This window comes from Falco cherrug, chromosome 3, assembly GCF_023634085.1.
Source record: "Falco cherrug isolate bFalChe1 chromosome 3, bFalChe1.pri, whole genome shotgun sequence".
NCBI lineage: Eukaryota > Metazoa > Chordata > Aves > Falconiformes > Falconidae > Falco > Falco cherrug.
Genome location: NC_073699.1, coordinates 81,328,310 through 81,350,886, shown reverse-complemented (window position 1 = coordinate 81,350,886; position 22,577 = coordinate 81,328,310). Strand labels below are relative to the sequence as shown.

General features: G+C 41.1%; 1 protein-coding gene across 15 annotated transcripts in view; it reads left to right on the top strand.

The window, feature by feature from the left end:
- IKZF1 (IKAROS family zinc finger 1) overlaps positions 1-22,577 on the top strand; it is a 70,757-nt gene that overhangs the window by 7,507 nt on the left and 40,673 nt on the right. For all 15 annotated transcript variants that reach the window (XM_055703861.1, XM_055703862.1, XM_055703860.1 and 12 more), the window contains exons 2-3: positions 5,956-6,009; positions 12,739-12,858. In XM_055703861.1, coding sequence (XP_055559836.1) covers positions 5,970-6,009; positions 12,739-12,858 — 160 coding nt within the window. In that variant the 5' untranslated portion in view covers positions 5,956-5,969. The remainder of the gene's footprint in view (positions 1-5,955; positions 6,010-12,738; positions 12,859-22,577) is intronic.

The window sequence follows — 22,577 nt, the reverse complement described above, 5'->3', positions numbered from 1 at the left end:
TATTTCCACAGATTGTACAATGCATATTACCTTTTACCTGTGTTTAACAGCTTTCCTGTTGTGTTCAGTTGTATGTAGCACATTCATATATGAAGTTAAAAGTCTATTAAAAGAAAAATTAGGTCTTTTGTTTAAAATGAAACTAAATGCTAAATACTTTTACAAGGGTGTCTTTATTCATCTGTTCTCTTGGTTGTTGGTTCAAACTCATTGACTTCAGCGGATACAAGAGGCTTGGTTCTGCTAGGTTGAGACCCTCTGGTGCAATTAGAAAAGCAGCTGTATTATGGTTCTGCAGGTAGATGCAACTCCCAGCTTAAAACCAAAAAGACCGGTGACACATACATGATGATACATATCACTCCTAACCTGTCATTAATGTGCAAATTCTCCTGTCAGGTATGTTAAGATCTATAGGTCTTAAACTGTACTGTGTTTTCCAGGCTGCAGACTGGTTTTGCTTTGTTTATTTAAACTTCTTTTTATATGTTGTGGGTGGTTGAATCTAAGACCCATTTTAGGAGCTTTGCTTCAGTTTACGTTGTAAAGTGGGTTGGGGTTTTTATGGTTTTGGTTGTTGGTTTGGATTTTTAGTTTGCTAAAGCTGCAGCCTATGTGATGAGGAGCCAATGCGACATGTCAAAGACCACAAAGATGAGATGTGCTCACACATGGGTGCTCAGTTAGGGCCAGCTGCTCCAGTGACCTGTGCGAGTGGTCCTTTTTCCTGCCACGGGGCTGCTTGCACAAACAGGGATTGCAAAATCAGCCCTTTCCCTGTCAGGGCTGTGGAAGGAAGGCTGGGGTTTGCCTCTTCGCTTGTTTGTTTTATCACAGTTAACCCAGAGCTGCTGCTGCCAAAGAACGTGTGTTCCCCTCTCTTTTCATATTTTTAAAAGCACTTGCAGAACACCAGGTTCCTTGTAGAAGATTTCTTCTCCCCCCTGCTTCAAACTTCGTGGGTGCTCATATTTTCTGCTCTGGGGCTTCATGGAAAAGTGTGCCTGCCCCTGCGGAGTGCGCTTGGCTTGAGACAGAAGTGTTCCTTCAGGGACCTTTCTATCTGCTCAGCAAGGCTACACCTACAAATAGTCAGGAAATATGCGGTTGGATGCAATGTTATGTTTGTGGATGTAACAGCAGAAGTAGAGCTATCTGTACTTAAAAGGGCTGCTCTGAGTTTAGGCGTGCTGGTGTAAGCCCAAAGTGGCCCCACAAGTGTCAAAATTTGTTTTTTTCATTTCCATACCGTCAGTGAGGTCCTGTTCTGCTGAGTGTGAAGGATGTCTTGTTCCAGAGAAGTCAGTACATAGATAGTTTGGGAAACAAAGAAGAAAATAAAATAGCTAGTCTTTGGCATTGGGTTAAGTCATTCTGTCGAATTATATCAATGGTCCAATCTTGCAGTCTCTTAATGTCCTAAGGGAGAAGGGTTTGTAGAAGGACTGACATGCATATATGTTTGTTTGAATTGATAAAACACTGTATAAACGCTAAGCATTCATTTTCTTGACAAGGAGGTTTACTTTTGAATTTGCATTGTAAAACAGGAGACTAAATAATAAACCAATACTTGCAAATAATTAATTTGTGTTATTCTGAAAGATTAGAAAATCTTGACCTTGCAATGACCTCATCCTACTTACACCCAGAATCCTAAAAGGTCCCAAATCCACCTCTGATTGTAATTGACACCAGGTATAAACAGAGCAGTACCTCAGTGATTTCACAAGGCCTGTTTTGGTATATTCTTAAGACATAGCACAAGTTATGTTGTGGAGAGTTGTGAGGAGGGAAATCAGTCACATGTAAGTTTTCTTTGGGCTCAACATGATAACCTGGACAAATGCTGGCTAATTTAAATCCAAAGGGTTTTTTTGTGTGAGCATGGCCCATTAGGTTCTTCCTTATTTAAACCAAAATCAGATCAACAAAGCCTTTCAAGTTTGTTGTGTGTTGATTGTGAATTAGCCTAAGACTGCCATAGTTGATTCTTTTTTTCAAAGCGTTATGGTAGCTTCATCTCTGAATCTGGTATTTGGAGTCTGAAGAGGAAAACATACGGGTGAGAGTTCTGTATCTGAAGACTTGAAGAAATAATTTTATCTGTTTTGAAGGGAGCTCTGTAGCCCTTTCAATAAGGGGCCGAACTTTGAATCTATTTGGATTCCTAAATAGAAGAAATATATATTAACACCTAGGTGCTGACTCCTTTCCTGCTGTAAATGAGAGCTACACATGTTCAGTGTTTGAGAGCAAGATTGCTTCGGTCAGCTGCCCGCCCAACTTTTGATTTCTAACTTCAGGCTACTAAATTAACTGCTAACTTAAATTGATGTGACTACAATGAAGATAGTGAAGTCATACACAGTTCTTATGCTAGTGATAAACTCTGTTCTGGAGATAAAACTTACAATGAAAAATTGCAAAACAATTCTTTTTCTTGCTAAAATGGATATTTAGGGTTTCATGTCATAAATATTTCTAAACCAACATTCTTTTAGATAAATCTTTGTAAAGATCTATTAAATTGAATTGAATGATTATTTTAGAACAGATTAATGTCAAGTTGATCCTTTGGCACAAAACCTTACATCCATACATAGGGCTCTCTTGCCTTCTGGGATATTAGTGACAATGTTTCTTCTGACTGTAGAGCAGAGGAGGAAAAGGAGGAAAAACAGGGCATAGTTTCTTATTCATAGGTTTACCATACCAAAGGCAAAGAGGTAAATTCTACTCAGCACCTAAAATTTAGCCCAAGACACATTATGCCCAAGTCCAGTGTGAGAAACCTTTTAACAGTCACAGAGCCAAAACCAATGCACTGCTGTCATTGCAGAGCGGGGGTGGGGAATGTGTCCTGCCATGTATTCCTTGCTGATACAGAGCATATGGTGAAGTTAGCTGGGATTTCATTAGTATTTACCAGATACCACAGGATACTATAGTGTTAGAGTACAGTTTTCCCCTGGGAGGGATTCAGAACACCCTTTAGGAATTTTTAAAGTTGTGGGGTTTTTTTCACTTTTATCAATTTGCTTAGTGTTTGTGGATCTTAATCTACATTTAGGAACCATGCTTAACTGTTCTAAGTAATTATTAAGGGGGAAAGAATCTCCCTTTCATCACTTTTCTATCAGCTCTGTTTTCTCTCCATGTTTCATCCCTGGGAAATGGATCAGCTTTGGCAAATGTTCTAAAATCACCTAATTTAAGGATAAATCCTGAAGTCATCTCTTTGAGAGCTGAAGGCACCTGTTTCAGGACAAGCAGTCATCCAGTCTCACAGAAGGCAAACCTCCACTAAACAAAAAATAAACCAAACTGTATTTCAGTCTGCCTTCATTAAAAAAAAAAAAAAACAAAAAACACAACAAAACAAACAAACAAAAAAAAACAACAACCAAAAAAAACCCAAACAAGCAAACTGTACTCTAGTTTGCCTCTCCGTTTAAGAACTGGGGAGTGTTTTCAAACTGAATTCTCCCTGATGGCAGCAAGAGGCAGGAAGGAATATAGCGAGAAGTGTGCTGCTTAAGCTGCAGAAGCGCTGAATGTAAGGCTTGTCATGCCAAAGGCAGGTAAATTGAGGAATATGAAAATAAAAGAAATTTTCTCCCTTTCCACCTCCTCCCCTTGTTGCTTCCAGTCCTGCGGAAGCCCTAGCAATGGCGAGAAGGCTGGTGCAGTTGGAATGCAATGCCCTTCGTGAGCGTGGCTCTCTTCTGGTGGATATTTTCTTGGGATGTTTTCTTTGGTTGGGGTTCACTGTGGTCTGTGGAAAAATGTGTAGTAATCAACTGATTAATAGTAGCCAGGTGACCCTTGAAGGCAATAATAGATGCATGGGCATTTCTTTTTTTTTTTTTTCCTTTGTGCTCAGTCATGCTTGCAGGAGGAATAAGGGACTGTACCGAGCACTTTTATCATCCCACCTGCCATAAATACACCATGTTTCCAGTAACTGAGCAGGCTACCATTATAGGGTTTTCCCTCCTGCAAGAGAAGCTGCATTTCCCACTGACTAGTTCATTAAAAATGGGCCTATTGAAAGCTCTTCAGTCCCATAGGAACTGATGCAAATTATTGAGTGGTAGGTGGCTTTTTGCATGGCTGTAGTCATTTTTGAGATTTATGTATAGATATTAAACAAATTTCTTGTCTGGAATTAAACTTCAGGAGCAGAATAAAGCAAGACAGAGCATTATTGGATATTAAGCAGTGGGATGGTACGTGTGCAACAGGCAGAATGCTCTGTGAGAATATCAAGCTTTTTTTGCAAACTGCGTTGACCAAAATCTATTCCTTAACCTATCTGTCTTCAGTGTTGCAGTCTACATCCTCTCTTTCTGCAAGTCCAGCATGGACCTGGTGAGGGAAGCCAGTTTCTGTAAGGAAGGGGTGGGGGGCAGCAGTATATTGGTTCTCAGATGTACTGATGACATTCAGAAGCAAGTGAGGAGACCATAAAACTTATACAAGTAATAAATATGACCCCAAGTATTACGCTTTCCCACTGCAGCTTCTTGGGTAGCAGGTTGAAGTTTGTGGGGTTTGGGGGGGGGGTGGGTGTTGTGTTGTTTTTTTAAAAAGTATATGGAAATAGGGCTAAAAAGGTTAGGATACAGTTTGAACCCCTTCTGTAGGAACTCAAGCCACAATCCTCCTCTGCTTCAAATCCTCAAGAAAATGCATCTGTTTTAATTTGAGGAAAAGGAGCTGATGGGGCAGGTATCTCAGCTATAAGGAATAGCAAAGAGCCAGCTCCTCTGCTTGGTAGGATGTGAAGCCAGCCACACCAGCTAAAGACGTGACCTAGCATACCATGGCTGAACAAAGAGCTTGTGGGCTTTTTGTCCCCTCCCCACCTAAGGCTACCTCAGCTGCCCATGTTGTACTTCAAGGTGGGAACCAGGCTGTGCTGGGACTACCTGCTCCGGCAGCACATCTGTTATCCAAGGGGCCACCAGCTGTCCACAGCTGCGCTTAAGCCCTGGGACATGTAGGGTCCCCTTCTGACTGAAAAACTGAATTTTGTTTCTACCCCACTAACCCTCCGCATGCTTCTCCCTGGTGTTTGTGGTCACTGGCTCCTTGGAAGATGGTGTGTTGCAAGTGGAGGGCAGGAGCTTCCCGGTATATCGCTTACCATGCCATGGAGCCAGCCATCTGTCAGCAAAACAGGAAGGCACAGGTTCCCTTTCCCTCCTGGGCTCGTTTAGCTATTTTCGGGAGCTGTACTTCTCCCCTGTGCAGCGCTGGGCTGGTGCGGTCTGGAGGAAGGGCTTCCGGGCGAGCGAGGGGCCAAAGCCTGAAGCTGCTGCTCTGCCCATCTGCCGTGGCTGGAGGTGTATTCATTATTAATGGCGGTAGTGGCGGTTGCTGCTCAGATATGCAGCCCTGCCTGGGTAAATGAGACATTCTTCAGCAAATTGCTTCGTTTTTTGATTGCTGATTGTACGCGTGTCACCAAGCTGACTCAAGGTTCATCGATGCATGCTCAGTAAATTAGAAAGAACATAACTATGGATCAACCAAGAGAATGAATTCTGTGCCTACAATGACCCAGGGCCATTTAATTTTCTGCTTAATTTTGTTGCAGTCAGTTTGCATTTTGGGTTATTATGCAGTAGGAAATTAACAATAAATAACAAATTTGGTCCTCCTGTGCTTGTAATGATATTTTTATAAATCTTTGTAATGCTGTTTTTAAAAGGATCAAGGTCTGTGCCAGTCTGATACTCCAGCAAGTATGCAGGGAAGAAATAAAGAGAAAAATACATTATTCTTCCCAGATAATCTTATAGTTAAATAGCAAAGGGGGTGGGTTTTTTTCTTCTTTCCCCTTCTTTCTCCTTCTCAGTGTGTGTGAGGTTGGGTGTTTTTTTTTCTTTTTCTGTGTGTATGTGTGTGTTATTTTGCATTAACTTAAGGCTTTTCCTCTCTTCTCAGATAACTTGAGGAAAATGGAAACAGATGAGGCTCAAGATATGTCCCAGGTTTCAGGTGAGGTCCTTAACGAATACTTCTGCGAAGAAAACCCTAAATTCCTGCTCATCTTTCTAGCACAGTACAATGTTTTTCTTGTTAATAAAATTGCTTTGGGTCTTTTTTAAAACCAGGGTGGGAATTGAGATATAATTAATGATATGACTTGATATCAAGCCCAACAGTGCGTGGATTTTTTTAAAAGGAACTGAGTAAATAAAGAAGTCAAGGGAATATAGAAGTGTAGATGTAATTTTGCATTAAACCTGTGGTAGCATATCCCTGAAGCATGGTCGGATGCACATTTACACTCTTTCTCTTGGGAGCAAAATTCTGTTTCTTACAGAAGTATAGAACAAAAAAAGTTCACCAGGTGGGAGGGGGTAAATAATAACTAAAAGCAAATAAACTGTATTTACCACATACAGTTTTTTGACTTTTTTCAGAGCACTGAGTTTTACTTATAAATATTTAAAAAAAAACACAAAACCCCCTAAAAAAAGACATGAAGCTTTATGCTTGTAACTGTTTTTGTCCAAGGTGATAATATTTTGAAAAAAATTTAAACAGCAGAGAAGTTAAATTTTGGAAACTTGCCCTATAGTGGCCTGGATAGGATTTTGCAGCATTACCCCATATTGATATTCCTGTGGGGGAGCTTATTCTTAACTTCCTTGGAAATTGGTTCCTTAAAGAACCAGCTTAGTGAGATAATACATATTCATACTGTTGTGCCTCCACACCTGAAAAAAGGACAAGTTAGTCTCTTTCCTGGTTTCCCTAATATGCTGGCAGCTGCAACGGTTAATGGCTTTCAGATTTCACTTTTAGTGTTCAGCCTGGAGCATGACAGCCCCATCACCCAGGCCACTCCTGGCAGGTACCTGGGCAGGCGGCTCTGGGGCACTGCTGGCTCAGGACCTGGAGGCCAGCTATAGGAGATCATGAAGGTCTGGGCAAAGTGTAGGTGCTAGGTCACTGGGTTTTCCTGAAATACAGAAACACAATTTTCTCTAACCCCCACCCCCCAGTTTCTAAAAATGTTTAGTTTTCTCAAAAATCAGAACCCAGAACTTTTAGTGTCACCTGAAAATTGGTAAACAAAGATGTTTTCTGTCTGAAAGAACAACAAAATAACCCTTCACGCCAACAGAAGATTATTAGTAATGTTTAGTATAGGAATCATTCCTAGTCAGCCCTGTGGAGAGGCATGTTGCACTCCCCCTCCTCAGGTAACAATTTTAAAATTGTAACGAGATATACTTGCACATCAGTGTTCTGTCACATGCTGAAACAGTTTGTAAATGAAATAAAACCTGTCCTGTATACATGCTGTGCTTGGATCGCGTGTGCCCCTAGCAGAAAAAGCAGCGGGGTTTTAATCCGTTGCACAGATAAAGCACTGTGGATCTGCTCGGAGCAGTGAGAGGCTCCGTGATTCGAGCCCAGTTCCTCTGCCTGCTGCAGAACCCTTTCCTGCTTGCGTGAGCTCCTGGGGCAGGAGCGCTGACCTCCTCTTCCTCTGCAGCAGCACAGGCTCCCCTGGATGCCCACACCTAACCTTTGTGGTATTCTTTACAACGGCGTTAATTTGATCTCCACACCTGCTACCTCCTACCAAAGCACTGCTTTTTTTTTTTTCTTTTGATATGGAGAAGAGGAGTGTGAGAGATGCTGCCTTGAGTCAAGGAGCAGATTAGAAGGTCATATGTTTTAGCTTCCTTGAGAGGGAAGATTTGCAAGAAACTTTGCTGTTTTGAATGTTTGTGTATTTGTAAATATATATACAGTGTATGTATCTATGTATAGCATTTCTAGCTCTGAAAGTTTTCCAGGATTTGAAGAACTGTAGTATTTTCCTGTGCCCTTTAGCATTTGTAGCAGACCATGCTGATGAGAATAGTACTCTTCTGTGATGACAGAAGGTTCTCTTAATATATATATATATATATTTATGTATCAGTGTAAGAGGAATTTTACCTCTGATAACAGGTAGATCTACATAAACAGATTACAGGGAAAAAATATCTGCTTCAAATTCTTCCTGCTGTTCCTGTCACTGAGCATCTCACACTTTCTATGAGTAGATGCTGTGAGTTGTGTTCGATTGTTAGCTGGATTTCTGAGCAACTGGCCAAAGAAAGAACTTGCTAATTTAATTTCATTTGTGATCTGAGTTGTGTGTGAACTCAGCCTTCTGGAAACAGGAGTTTGTCAGATTAGATTCCACAGATATTGGCTTTTCGTAAGCTCTTCCTAGACCTCAAAAGTAGAGGATCTGAAGGTACAGGGATGTTACCTACTTCTTTCTCGTAGCCTGGTGAATCCAAAAGTGAGTTTTCCTCTCCTCCTCCTGGGGTTCTACATGCTTCTAGGATTCTTTCTTGCGTGATGAGAGAGCTCTACTATATATTGGGAACAACTTAGACAATTGCACGGTTTCAGGAGTGTGAGATAGTCTTGTAAGCTGAAAAACACTTTTTTTTTTATTTCTGCTCTGTGAGTAATGCTCATCAGGTGTAGCTTACTCTCTGAGCCTATGGAATGAGGTGACTTGGTTCGCTAGCACACTTGGTTGTGTTTTAAAAAAAAGAAATTAGTTTGTGGGGTTTCTTTGGGGCTTTTTTTGGTTTTTTTTTCGTTTTTAACCCAGAAATAAAATAGGTCTCTATAAACAGGCTTCTCAGCTCAGAAGCAGTGTTTTGTAGCCATGTGCTTTATGCAGCTGTAGCTGACTCAGGTGAGGCAGGGGCGAGCCAGGCCAAGAGTATAAAACTAGTGTAAGCAAGCCAAACCCTGTGTGTGCACAGGCATTCCCACTTCTGGGAATCCAAGCATGACTGGCTCCTAGAGGAACTGAAATACCATGTGACTAGCACAGAGTTCATACTTTATATTTTTCTCCTGAAAATGATATTTCATGAGGCAAGCAGTTGCAGTTCTGAAATGAGGAGAGAGCTGACATACATTTAACCAAACGGTATCCGGCGCCTGTACAAGAGAGTCAGAAAACACAGATAATATCTCACTTAACTAGCAGTATTTTTCCTGCTTTTTTTTTTTTTTTCTTTTTTTTCTCAGTTCTAGGGCCTAACAGTTAAGGAAGGTGAAAAAACAGTAGAAATGTTTAACATCTACATAAAGAGATCCCCTAGCGCCAATGAGGCTGTACCGTGCTCTGCAAAAGCAGGAAGAAGAGTTTTACATTTGATGTTCTTGCTAGGCCCTGTGAAGGTGTAAATAACTGTATCCTGGGCTGGTATCTCCCACCTGAGAGCTGTCAATAGGTTAGGCACTTCTCTGATAACTTTCATACAGAAATGGCAGTGTTTGGAAATCTGAAACCATCTTTCAGAGCTTCAGGATGAACTGGGGGAAGGTTATGATACAGCCTGCAGTTGAAGTTATCTCCATTTATGACTCAGCCAAGGAGACCATGAATCAGTGGCAGTGCCAGAAACAGAACTTCAACTCTACAGCAACCTTGCCTTTTTTCATTTGATATGTCAGGTGGCTCTTCATTATAAAAAAAAAAAAAAAAAAAGACACCCCCCTACCCCAAGACTAGCTTGCATTTGATATGCTTCCCTTCTTATTTTTGAGCAAAAATATAAAATGAGAATGGAATAAATCTATGGTACTTTTTTCTGTTATGTGACATTTTAATAATTTACCACAGTACTTGCAACTGGGTGTTTGTTGTTTGAGATTTTTTTTAGCTCCATCCCTTATCACCAGTTATTGTTCTGGACATGCTTGTTAGAAAATAAATGGGAAACTATTCCCTGCTTTCCCCCACCCCCTTTCCATTTCTAAATTAATTGGCAAAAGAATGTTAGTGAGATTGCCATGCAGAAGTGAACTTATCATGGTGTAACAATTTAGATGTAGTTAAGGCATGAAATACAAATATCATGCTCTAGAATCCAAGACTGAGAGCTCAACAAATGTATCTATATTTTTACCCTGCCTTTTTGCATGCAGGGTTTTCTCGATCATGTGTAACAGGAAGAAATCAAATGATATGAAATGAGTCATTAAAGCCAAGTTTACTAAGTTTTCTTAACTGCAGTCTCCTGCAAAGAGGGAAGTGTTACCACATCTCCAGCTTCAGCCCTACCAAGTCCATGAGGCTAGTCTGATTCATGCCACCTGGGCAAATGACTATTAATTTAGTGAACCAAACAGTTCACCATAAACTGCGAAAGCACTTATCTACTAATGGGTTTCTATTCCAAAAGACTACTTTGACTTATCTTCAAAGCATCCTACTTAGCCTGCTTGTTGTAGGATGCCTAATTACGCACTAAGGAAGTTTTGATTTTGTTTGCTATCTATTATCTCATAGGTCTGATATTATGCGTTTATATTAGTTTGTAGCCAAAAAAAAGCCTTCAGGTTTTTAGGGTAAGTGTTTCTCTAAATCTAGACTAAGTCAAAGCATCAGCTTCCATTGTTGTAACTGGGAGCACAGTTTGAACCTTTGAAGATACAGGTAGCTTTTGATTACTATTACTTTTTAACAAATTACCTCAAACTGCCTGTAGTGTCAAGAGAGCTGATTCTGACCAGACTGCCTCTTACCCTGTGATTAAACTTCTGGGATTTTGTTTTTGTTTTGCTGGGGGGAAGGGGGGGGGGGGGGGGGGGGGGCGGCGGCGGCAGGGGGTGGGGAAATGTTGAAAAAGCTGAAACATTTCAGCTGTCTCTCATCACCCATGCATCTTAAATGTAAGAGATACCTCTGCTTGGGAGGACGGGGCTTGCATTGGAAAGTTGCTGGCAGTTCTCTGAGCTCCTTACAACCTATAAAAATAGCACAGAAAACTACATGAATAACTAAACAAGGAGCTAAACAGTAAATGGCAAAAACTGTTCTAATGAACTTAATTCCTGCTTTCACTTTCCTCTGCTGTAAAATTCATAGTCCGTCTTTTCCACTTATGCAATCCACCTTTGAACATGCACTTGCATCCAATGAGTGTGATTTTTGCCCATTTAAGAATAGCCTGCAGAAGCTGAGGTGGGGACACCCCCACCCCCCACCCCCCCCCCTTCTCAAATAATCTAGTCGGTCTCTTTGCCAGTGCAGAACTGTTCCTTCATCATTACTGCTGAGTCCTCTGGCTGCAGTGTTGCATGGTTCACCTGTTGCTGCTCCCACCACTCCTGCTCAGAGGTTATTCCACAGTGTGATAGATGCATCATTAAGAAATGCAGGCATCCACTCATTTTGTTTATTTAAACCTAGATTTGTGCAAACAACCCAAACCAGCTAATTTGGAAGATGACTTAAACCCACCTGTCATTTCCCCCATCATGATCAGTATAGATTGGAAAGCACAAAGCTTTGCTTCATCCAGGAGGTTGGAAGGAAACAGTTTTCTTCTTTCAGGTCAAATCCATAACTGGCATCACCAGACTGTTGTCACTTAAGTAAGCTGTATTTGTTTTAATTTTTCCTTCTCTGAGAAGTGATTTCAAAATTAATTAATGTTTGTGTGTTAATGAGGGAATTCTCATTAGAAAAAAACCATTAATTTACTAGGCCTTTGTGCCATGAAATTACTGCCCTTGCTGGTGTGCTGATTGCTATGGGATGTCTAATATATTGCATCAGTGTAAATTGGTAACATCTCCATTTTGGAGACAAAGGTCTGATGTGAACGTTACTGAGCTCACAACCTGCTCTGGGTTTATTCCATCCTTTGCTATTAATGCAAAGACTGGCCTTTTAGTAACATTCAATGAAACTAAACACTTAGATAATTCTTTTTTTAGTTGTTTCCAAGGTGTGTTTTTGTCACAGATGTGCAAAGTCATTTTAAAAGGTCTGCAAGACAGGGATAGTATTGTGGGCAGGACGTGTATGCTGTGGCTGAGAGCTAAACCAAGAAACCTCACCGTTTCTGGAAGTGCAGTACTTAGCAGAAGAATCATTTTCCTTTTTTGTATTGCATTTGGCACTAGAACCATTCCTTAATACTTATAACGCACTAAAGCACAGATTGTTTTCTTCCGCAAAGCCTTGTGTGTACACAAGATACTCAGGTTTGTTTCCTCTTTACATATAAGAGACCATAAACCCCTTGAAGTCATGTTTTGAGTGACCTCTGCTAGTTGTACATGTTTTAGGAAGTCCCAAGAGCTACAGGCACTTCATTACTTGTAGGTACGAGAACTAGCCAAAGCTTGATTTGTGCGTATTAGTGAAGCTTGCTGAAGACGTAGTTGAATTTTTAGTTGGAAGTAAGATATTATTTTTTGGGTAATTCTGTTACAGACCCAGAACACTTGTGGGTTTGACTTCACTATGTCATTGAAGCAAATCCAGATGTGCTCTCGAGGAGCGTTTATGGTAAAAAAAAGAGGTTTTACAGAAGACAACCATTTGATACCCTTTGTAATCTCTCAGGTTTTGCTGGCTGAACTGCATCTTCTGAGCATAGCAGCTGAAAAATATCCATGTGTGTTATAAATATCCAAAATGGTAAGACTGATAAATGTGTATCGAGACATCAGCAAATTTGGAAGATGTTGGCCAAGCATTTTTTTCACAAATAGAATTCCCCTGTATTCAAAAGAAGCTTTCTCTGCAGGACAGCAGGTTTTGGTCCTAAAAATGTCATGCTTTTAGTAGTGTTTAGGGTTTTTGTTAATTTTATTTGGTTTGTGGTGGTTCTTAAGGTATTATTTAAAAATGAGGCTATGCTGCTGGCTAACTGATGCTGCTTTCTTCACTACTAGGGAAGGAAAGTCCTCCAGTTAGTGATGTTCCAGATGATGCAGATGAACCTATGCCTGTACCAGAGGACCTTTCAACTAGCACTGGAGGACAACAGAGTGCTAAGAATGAGAGAGTCTTGGGTAAGATGACTAGTCCGCTCTTATAAGAAATACTAGTACACAATGTAATATGCCAATAATGTTAAAGTACTATATAGTAAGCTGGTATACAAGCAGGTTCTGTGCCTTCTAACCTTGTTCAGCACAGGTTTACTCAGGTACTTAGTGTTTTTTGTGCAACCTTCTCTTTGGCAAAGGTATTTTGAAGGACAGCAGGTCTTTCCATCTACAGAGAAGATATAAAGGTCTTACTATTTATCTTATTTCCAAAGCATGACATTGCATGATACTCTCCCCAGGAAAGATGGTTTTCATTTTGTGTAGGAAATGGAATTAAATATGTGATTCCAGGTCAAAATTATCTGTACTCAGAAGTGATAAAAATTTAGTAAACTCTCAGGTATTTCTAATATTAATTTGAATGGTATCTTGAATGTTATCTGCTATTCAGATTTCTCTAGAAATGCCATATTAGAACACACATAAAATTAATATGTTTCAGATTCCAATATCCAGTCTTCATTTACCCTTGGATTTTTTTAACTGGGAGACCTTTAGAAAGCACTTGAATTTTTTTGTTCTAGGTAAAAGTCCAGAATTGATAGTCTATTGGATTAAAATAAATTATTGGCCAGAGGTGATTTTGCAACATGTTGATTGTTCTTAGGGATCCCAGACTCCAAGCCAAGGACTAGTGGTGCTGCTGACTGCTGTGTGCCTCAGCTTACATGTGGTCCACTACAAAAGTGCTGTTACTTCAGCACGATGCTTATTACTAGTTGGGGGGGGGGGGGGGGGGGAGGGGGAGAAAGAAGGAAAAAAAAAAAGGCACAATGACTCCCAGAATGCAGTGATCAATGTCCTGTATCATAAAAATATTTAGGGAATCACTATCAAAATATGTTTGTTTATCTTTTATAAATAGTTTATAAATAGTATTGCTCATCATTTTCACATTGCTATTGTAAGAATGAGGGTCAGGGTAGAAGACTGTTTACAGAAAGATTGCAAGTGCCTTTAAATGTTCATTGTCTAAGGAAGTCCAGTAGAGGTTGGTAGGTGGAAATGGGAGCACAGAAGGCAAAATAACCAAACCAAAGTAATACAGCAGGCTGGTGTCAGCATCAGGAATAGACCCTACTCCCAAAGTTCAGCACTAGCCAGTAGAGAATGCAGCATCTTATGCATCTTCACTTTATTTATTACTTGATCCCCTTTTACCAAAAATGTGAGTGTAAAGTTCAGCTCCTACATGCATATTGACATAACTATGAACAAATTAATTTTTGAAAATGCTTTTTCATAATCTGATCACTTACCTAGTGCTTTGTTTCTCAGTCTAAAGTTCTTTGGACAGAATCTTGCCTTTACTATTTGTGTATCAACTCAGTAAAATGAGTTAAGTCTTCTTTCTCCCACAGTAACTAAACCATACAAAACATTTAAGTCTTGATTTAAAAAATAATAGTAATTTTTAAAAATTCCTTGTTCAAACTCAGATTTTTTGATTGCATTGAATTTACTTCACCTTGCAAATATCACACAAAACGAGCAAAGTTGAAATTTATATTTACTGATGTTGTAACAATTCTCTTAATCAAGATAAACATATATTAGAAGTTACTGTAATAAAAGAAGGAGAAAATGTTATCGCTGGTGTCCTAAATATGATAAGTTCCATCCGTTGATCTCATTAGTTTTACTTTGTGTATTCAACAATAGATTAGATTTTCCATGTCCTGACTTCAACACTTCTTCTGCAACCCCTTTTTCTACCCATAGCTCTTTGACTTTGAAGGGTCACATCTTGTAGTGAGACATTTACCATCATCAACAGAAACAAAGGCAATTCACAGTACTCTGTTTTATGAATGATCTTAACTGTAGGTATCAACTCCAGCACTTGCAATATTTTTCTCTTCTGTAAAGCTGCATACACTTGTACCTCTTCTGCTGCTCCTTTTTCTAGACCTGAACTAACCTTTTGAAAACAGTATACTGAAAAAATTGTCTTTTTTTACAAAAAGGGTCTGAACACATGCCCCAAACATATCAGGAGCTGTATGACTGCTATGCACATTCTGGATCATCGTCAAAAGAAAACTGGTTAGGGATAAACCAATGCCTTAGTAGTGGTGTTTGGCCTATATGATTCCACAGATGTGGGATTAAGGGGACTGTCTGTCTTTCTAGGTAGGCAGTGGCATGGCAGTGTAGACAGGCTTGGTGTTCAGTGCAACACAGTCATCTCTAAGTCTTAATATCTGTTTCTCACCAAACTTAGGTAGGAAAGGATGATTTGAAAAAATACTTGGAAGAACAATAGTTAGGCGGGACAGTATTGTAAAGACTGATATTGTATATATCTCATTTCTGGGAGATAGACTGTGACCTAGGGTAACTGACAGGCGATGCACATGAGCAGATATGACCAGACAACAATTTTTCTCTATATGACTTTTCTAATGTCCCATCTGCTTCTTTTGTCAAAAGAGAATCCCCTATGCACTTCACTGTATTTCAAAATGTGATTTACAATGCATTCCACTTAATCTGTAATGCCCTGAGAGATCAGCTGTTCATATAGCATACACTGAGGAAGGGTAATTTGAGTCAGACGTGTATGGAAGAGGGTCACTAGGCTCTGGAGGACTTTTTTGTACATGTAGTGTTACAGAGGTAACAATGGAAATTGCAGGTTTGTTAAATGAGTAAGTAAAAAGAGTAAGTATTTACCTCATCTTACTAAAATTAGGTAAAAAATCTGTTGTTAATTTTAATCAGCCTGTGAGGTAGATGTGTTCAAATGACCGTTTGCTTACTCAGATTTGTAGTAACACTTCATGAAGCCTTCATGACCCTGGAGTCAAAAGTTTAATTACCTTTTTCATCAATTTAGCATTTTAAACATCAAAAATTAGGGGAAGTAAGCTGTTTTTAGAAAAGAAAGATAGTCTCTAGCTGTTCTGCATGTTTTCAAAAACCTCCTTTCCTGCTTCTTCCAACCCTAAACTGAGATTTGAATGTGGTGCTATAGACCTGATCGAACCATTTGAAACATCTCTCCCATTCTGAGAATGAAGGGGTAGTAGACTTCAGAAGTTAAAGTACTCATTTCAATTGCCAGGTTTTGTCAGTGCCTTCAGATTTTGAACTTCTCACTTAAAATGACTAGAGAGGGTGCAGATTTCATGGGGGAAGTGTCCAGAGGTTCATGAGATGTATACTTTGACTTGGGTGCCTCTGTCTGGGGACATAAAGACATGTGTTGTTTCTGACCAATGCAAAAATTATAAGTGGGTGTGAAAAGATCATTTGTGGAACTAAAGTCATCAACAGTTCCTCGTAATAACCCCAAGCAGTGCAGCAAAGCAGAAACATATTAAAAGTTGTGTTCTGGTCACTGCTACGACTCTTCATTTCCTTGATGAGCTTGCTATGTTTTTAATGTTGCAACTACCAAAATGCCACTATGTGTTGAGCAGCTTTCCCCTGCAAACTTAATTTCTGCTGCTTTGTCCACTAGAAGACCTTCCTTCCTTGTCCTCTTCTCCACCCCAAATTTCCTTCTCAGGAGCTAGATTTTCACAACTCTTTAAGGCACTAGAGCCTCTATTTTACCAGCTCTCCTAAATAGCCTTTGGAATATTGTAAGTTATTTAAAAATACACATCCCACTGAAATTCTGTTCCATTAAGAATTAGTGCTTTTCAGCCTATTTTGGATGGGCAGCCCCCTTTCCCATGCTAATCTGTAACATAGGAGCTGATCTGAAATATCTTCTGCTGATTCTTACTGTCTTCATTCAAGTTTCGGGTTAAATGTTGCGTGCACCTTTTTGTGGATAATCAGTACTGAACATCCTGTGTGTGGTAGACAGTTGCAATTCAGGGCTGTTTCTGCTGTGGGACTGCATCCTAATTCAAGCCATGTGTGGGAAGCTAACGATCCAGTGAGCTATAGGTCCGACCCTACCTCACGCAGAAAAAGCCCTTTGCTGCAGCAGTAGCATTTGCCTACAAAGGCAAGCTGTACCTTCCTTTATCCATAACCATCCATACCATAGCTGGCCATCGATGGGTGAAAAACAAAAATCTCACAGGGTTACTGGCCTCAGAAAGAGACTCACCATTTCTACACAGGCAGCTGTCTGATGCTGAAGATGACCATTTAGACTTCCAACACAGAAGTCAAGGGTTTCCCACTGAAAAAAGTCACCACCATTAGTCACAGTTTACAGTCTGGGTCTGGAACATATATGTATCCAAATACTCTTCTTTCTGAGCAGAAAAGCAGAGGGAGAACTCATCTCACAAAAACTGGGTGGAAACTGTTGGACAACTGACAGAAGATGCCCAAAGTAACAAGTAAGGGTGATCCTAGACATCAATAGAGTACAGATGAGGTTTATATGAAGTTAGAAACTGTCTATTTGTTTAAAAGAAAGGACACTAGTATGGGAAGAGACGTTAAAAGAACAGAGCTTTTTAACATTTTTCTCCTTCTTCTCTGGTGGGAAATGTCAAGGAACTGATGTTACCTTCCTCCCACAAACCACTCACTAAAGCAGAAGCCTCTGTAGCTGCAGAGCCTCAGTGCCTGGCATCAGTGGGAACCTGGCATCCCCTTTGCATCCTGAGGTCGTCCCTCCTGGCCACGGGCATTCAGAGGTGGTAACCTAAATGAGTAGCTCGTTACTGGTGCAGGCAAGTGTCCTCCCTCTGAGCTGCTTTGGCCCTTTATTTCCTTAAAAGGAGCCCAACCATTCGAAAGCAGGGACAGAAGCATTGCTGAGGGGCCAGCAGGCCAACCACAACAGCTTGTCATTACATAAATCTGCTGCAACTCACACATAGCTGGGTGGAGACAGAGTAAAAGTGTGGAAAGGCTGCAGACGGAAGGGAGAAGGGAGAAAAGCCAAAAGGGGAAGTGCTCCACCCCAGCTTGCAAAATCGGTCCTGTTGCTTAGACAGGTCCAGCTCGCTGCTGCCCTGGTACTTCTGTGGAACAGGGAAAGGGGCTAAGGAAAAAGACTGCCAGAGCTAAATGTCTTTGCATGCTCCTCCTGTAGGAGTTCAATAGCTATGAAGGCAATGTTGTGAATGAGTAATAAAATGCAGGTGTCGCATGTGGACACATAATCATTCAGAGAACTAAAGCCACCTGGAAGACTGTAATGTGTTTTAATTGCTCAGGTTTCAGATGGGCATTTCTGCTGCTCAAAGGTATGAAAGTGCCCAGGAGCCGAGAAGCCTTTGTAGATGACTGCTGATAATTGCTGTCTCACCTGATGTGGCCCTACTGGCTCTGAGAGCGGAGAGAAAACTTGTTTCAAGATGTTTTGGGGAGCTTTAAGAATTGTCTTTAACCCTCCACAATGAAACATGGCTTGAAAGTCCAACTGTGGAGCCTTCTGAAGGAATTGAAAAACGTGTAACTAAAATATTTTAGGAACTTTCAAAAATAGGGAAGTTGGGAATCTCCCCTCTCATTTGGTCCGAAGCCCCTGTTTCTAGCCCCAAAGTACTAGTCCCCAGTATGGACCGGTAACGCATGCTTTGAGACCCGGCCAGTATGACTTCCCTGTTTTTAAGGGGAATGTAGGAGATATTTTTGTCAGGATTGTTTTAATTTTGTATACAATACTCTTCTGAGAATTTCTATAGAGGAGGGTGGGGATGGTTTAGTGAGAGAAGGCATATGACAGGTTTCATGAATGCCCCTTATATATGCTGTATGGTATATACCAGCCTTCAAAGGTATGTGCATAGTGTAAAACAGTGTGCTAGAGCAATGTGCAAAGGATCCAAGTATATAGGGCCGTCGGGAAGCTGGGGCATTAGCTACACCACCAGAGAGAAGCTCTGCTCAATGTAATGACTTCGGACTTAGCAAAATGTGCACGAATTTTCACAAGGCCAGTGGAAAACAGCACTCATACTGAAAGCAAATTCCTTTATCAAATTTTTAAATGCTGCATGTTGGTGGGTGGACATCTTCAAAACAAACCCACAAATAGTTTCTCGAAGGGAGGGTGAGCCAGTCTGGAAAGAAGAGCTGCCACAGTCCCAGAGACGCTGTGTAAGCAGGCATGTAAAAGTTTGTCCTCTGATGCAACTGGAGCATGTGATAATTGAGAACAAAATTGATCCTGAAAGAGATTTGTACTTTTCCAGTGACTTCTATTTAGTTTTGCAAGGAATTTTTTCACTCCTGTCCCATTTGGTGGAAGTATGGTTTCTGTTGCCACTGTATGGCAACATGATGTTGTACTGGGTGGTGAAGCTATGGGGTTTTTTCCTGTATTACTCCAGAGCTGTGTAGCTTGTGGAGCTGGGGCCGATTTAATGAGGAGTTGCTGGGTACTGCTATGTTTTCAGAGGGGAACATCAGTGCAAAAGCCAGGAAAAGCCTGGGAGCTGTGTGAGTTTTGTCTCTTCAGCACTGAGAAAGTGGTGAGCATTGTTTGAACTGGAGAGATGCAGTGTTTAGCTGTGTGGCTTTTAGGTACAGATACTGAGCCTGCTGATCTAATCTGCAGTTAGAGGAAGTTGTCTTTATCTGAGCAGAAGAGATGTGCCTCAGAGATAAGCCCCATTCTAGCTCGGGAGTTAAAATTATCTAGCAGGATCTCAGCCGTGGCTGCAGCAAAACTCAGAAATACAGGGCTCTGGCTGGAAAGGGAGCTTATTTTAAGCTGGGGAGGACCTCTATAACTGCAGCTTGCTAAACCTCAGGCTATTTTAAGGGAATGACAGTGCATCAAAAGATTGGATGAACCTCCCAACATCAGCCATCCCTCTATTCTCTATTAATTTCTTGCTTACTTTTTGTTGTAGCCTTGCTTTTAGCCTTGAGTAGGGTCTCATTCAACACAAGTGCTCTTCAGGAGTACACCCCAAGTGAAAAGTTTAACCACTAGACTGAGGCACAGCATAGGGACCACCTGCCTCTACAGAGGCGCCGTTTCGGAACAAGCTGCTGTTTTGATTTTGTTCAGCTTCTCCTCACATTTCTGTAATTTCAACTCCTGCTGTGGTGCCTCCCTGGGAGGAGGTGGTTTCTGGCTGCAGAGGGCCTGCAGTGATGCTCTCTGCTCTCAGGTCTGAGCTCCCCAGGCTCTGTCCCACAGCAAAACAGGCAAACACAGCATCACTGTGGCTGCATCCCTGCATTAGAGATTTGCAGGGAACGATTTACAGCAGGGCCATGCCACTACAGGTTTCTCCAGTGAGCCCTTTATTGTAAATAGTGGGGGATGGAGGGAGCTCCTTTTTGGAGCTGTAGTCCTAAAACTAGGAGCAAACACCACTCATTGCAGCAGGACAGAGATTTGTCCTTGAACCTTTATCAATAAGGTCACTATGTGAGGTTTCTTGAAGCTTTAGAAGATGGTCTCCCTGGAAAAAGCTTTGCCCCACATGCAGGAGGTAGCTATGCCATAGCAGCCAGTGCAGGCTCACCCTTAGCGGGTCATTTATGGTGGAGAAGTGTGACCACAACAAGCTGCTGACTTGTGAATGTGGATCAGCCAGCACCCCAGGATTTTGGCCTTTGGAGACAGCTTGTTGAAAACTCTCATCCTGCCTCATCTAACTGCCTCTGAACAAGTGAGCCAGCAGAGCAGCAGCACAAAAGCAGGATAGACCTACAGCCTGCAATGTGAGACGCTTTCTGCTGCTCCCTCCCTCCCCGTTAAGTGAATTCGGTGTTGTAAAGGTGCACATCCAGGGAACATAACTCCTAGTAACCCATTTGGCATGCTTCTCTTTTTTTATGTTTTTTACACATTTTTAAGTTAGGAATAGTGCCTAGTTCTTGTATCCATTGCAGCTTAGGGTCATGTTTTCCAGAAGCATTTAGGTGTCTAGGTTGCAGGCATAACAAGAGAACCCAAGAAGGGATCTATTGATCTAATCTATTGTTCCACCATCAGCTGTAATAACACCACAGGCACCAAATGGGATTTTTGGAAGTGGATAACTCCTATTTGACGTAAATAAGATTTCAACCCTAACATGCCGAAATCCATACCTAAAAATGGGTTTAAAAAACCCATTGAAGGTTTGCAGAGAATTAGTAAATGCAGAACAGAGAATTGCTCTCAATTTCCAACCAAAACAGGGCTGACCCAAAAAGAAAAGTTAAGGTCCATGTTTTGCTCTTTCGTTTTCAGTGTCCATTTCCCCCATTTTTCCTCCCCCAAAGGTAGTCCAAAATGATCTCATTTGAGAAGTTTAATAAATGGAGCAAAAGTGGAGAAATGTAACAGAATAAATTGACTTCCACTATTCCAAGCCACATATCACAGTTTAAAGAGGGGAAAAAAAAAAAAGACAGAAAAAAAAGAAAAAAGAGAAGATACTGAAGAGTAAGGAGAACTTTCATGTAAGCCTTTTTTTTTTTTTACCCTGGAAATGTTACTTCTGGGGAAGTGGCTCTTACCAGAGTTTTCAGCAACTTCTAGATTATTTTATGGAACAACGTAAGAACTTGCCTGCTCCCTGACCCCTCCTTTTTTTTAAAAAAAAAAAAAGATAGTTTTATAAGGAATTGCTAATTCCTTCATATAACAGAGAGTATCTGCACATGATTTTGCCATCCGTGCTGATTAAGTAATGTCACAGAAGTGTTTAATGCAATGGAAAGGTGGGTTTTAACTAAAGTTGGCGATACTTTCAGCTGGTGTTGCAATTAATAGAAGAGGAAATATTCATTCTCCCTATTTCATCATTTAAAAGCATCCTGTATTTGTAAGAAGCTGTGATCAGCCAACATCCTTGCTATGGATTTCAACTTCCCAAATCTTTGGTGGGTTTTGGGTTTTGTCTGAGCTAAGAGCTTTGTGTTCTGATTTTTAATGATGGCTTAGGGGTTTTTTTGAGGGAGATCTGCCCCTTCTCATTCACAGTACTGTGCACTTCAGCATTATTTGGACTGAGCTATTGAGCCTGTTTTTTCCTGCTGTGAATACGTGTTGCAATGCTCGGAAGTGGTGGCAGTGGTTGGTGTTGAAGTGGGATGGTTTCATTAGTACCGAAATGGTGACTGCCGGCTAGGGAGCACTGCTGTTTCTGCACCCCTCGCGCTGTATCTGGGTTTCAGAGATATCTTTCCAGGTCTTTCCATGTGAGAATTTATTTTCAGGGGAAAACAACACATGCACATGTAGAATTCACTATGAAAAATTTATGTGCCTTATTGTGGGGTAGCTAAGACCCACCACTTGGGTTTTGTGCTCACTTTTGCAAAGGGAAATAAACACCTGTTTGGCCAAGGGAAGTGTCGAATTGTCCATAATCTATCCCTACCCTGACCTTCAGCTGGCTGTATTCGCATTTCAGGCTGTGAATGTCTCTGCCTCTCTTAAGCAGAGCACCTCTCCTGGTTTCCCCAGGCTGAAGCCGTGAGCAAAGCAGTGAGAACATCCCTTCTGCACTGAAATGGCACCTTCCTTTCTGAGTCAGGGTTCATCCTTCTTTGTTCCAGAATCCAAACAAGTTTTTAACTGGCACCTCCTGTTGCTGGACATAGGAGGGGAGGTGGGGAAGCCTTGATGGCCAGCGTGGGTGCTGGGACTTCATCTGCTGCAGGTGTGGACCTACAACAATTTACCTGGAAGTCAAATGGGAAGTAGGCTTTTCTGGGGAGGGGCTGAGCTTCCTACCCGTTTGTCCACTTAATGGCAAGTAGAACTAAAAATGAGAAATCATAATTGTGCTAGAAAAAGACTTCAGTGT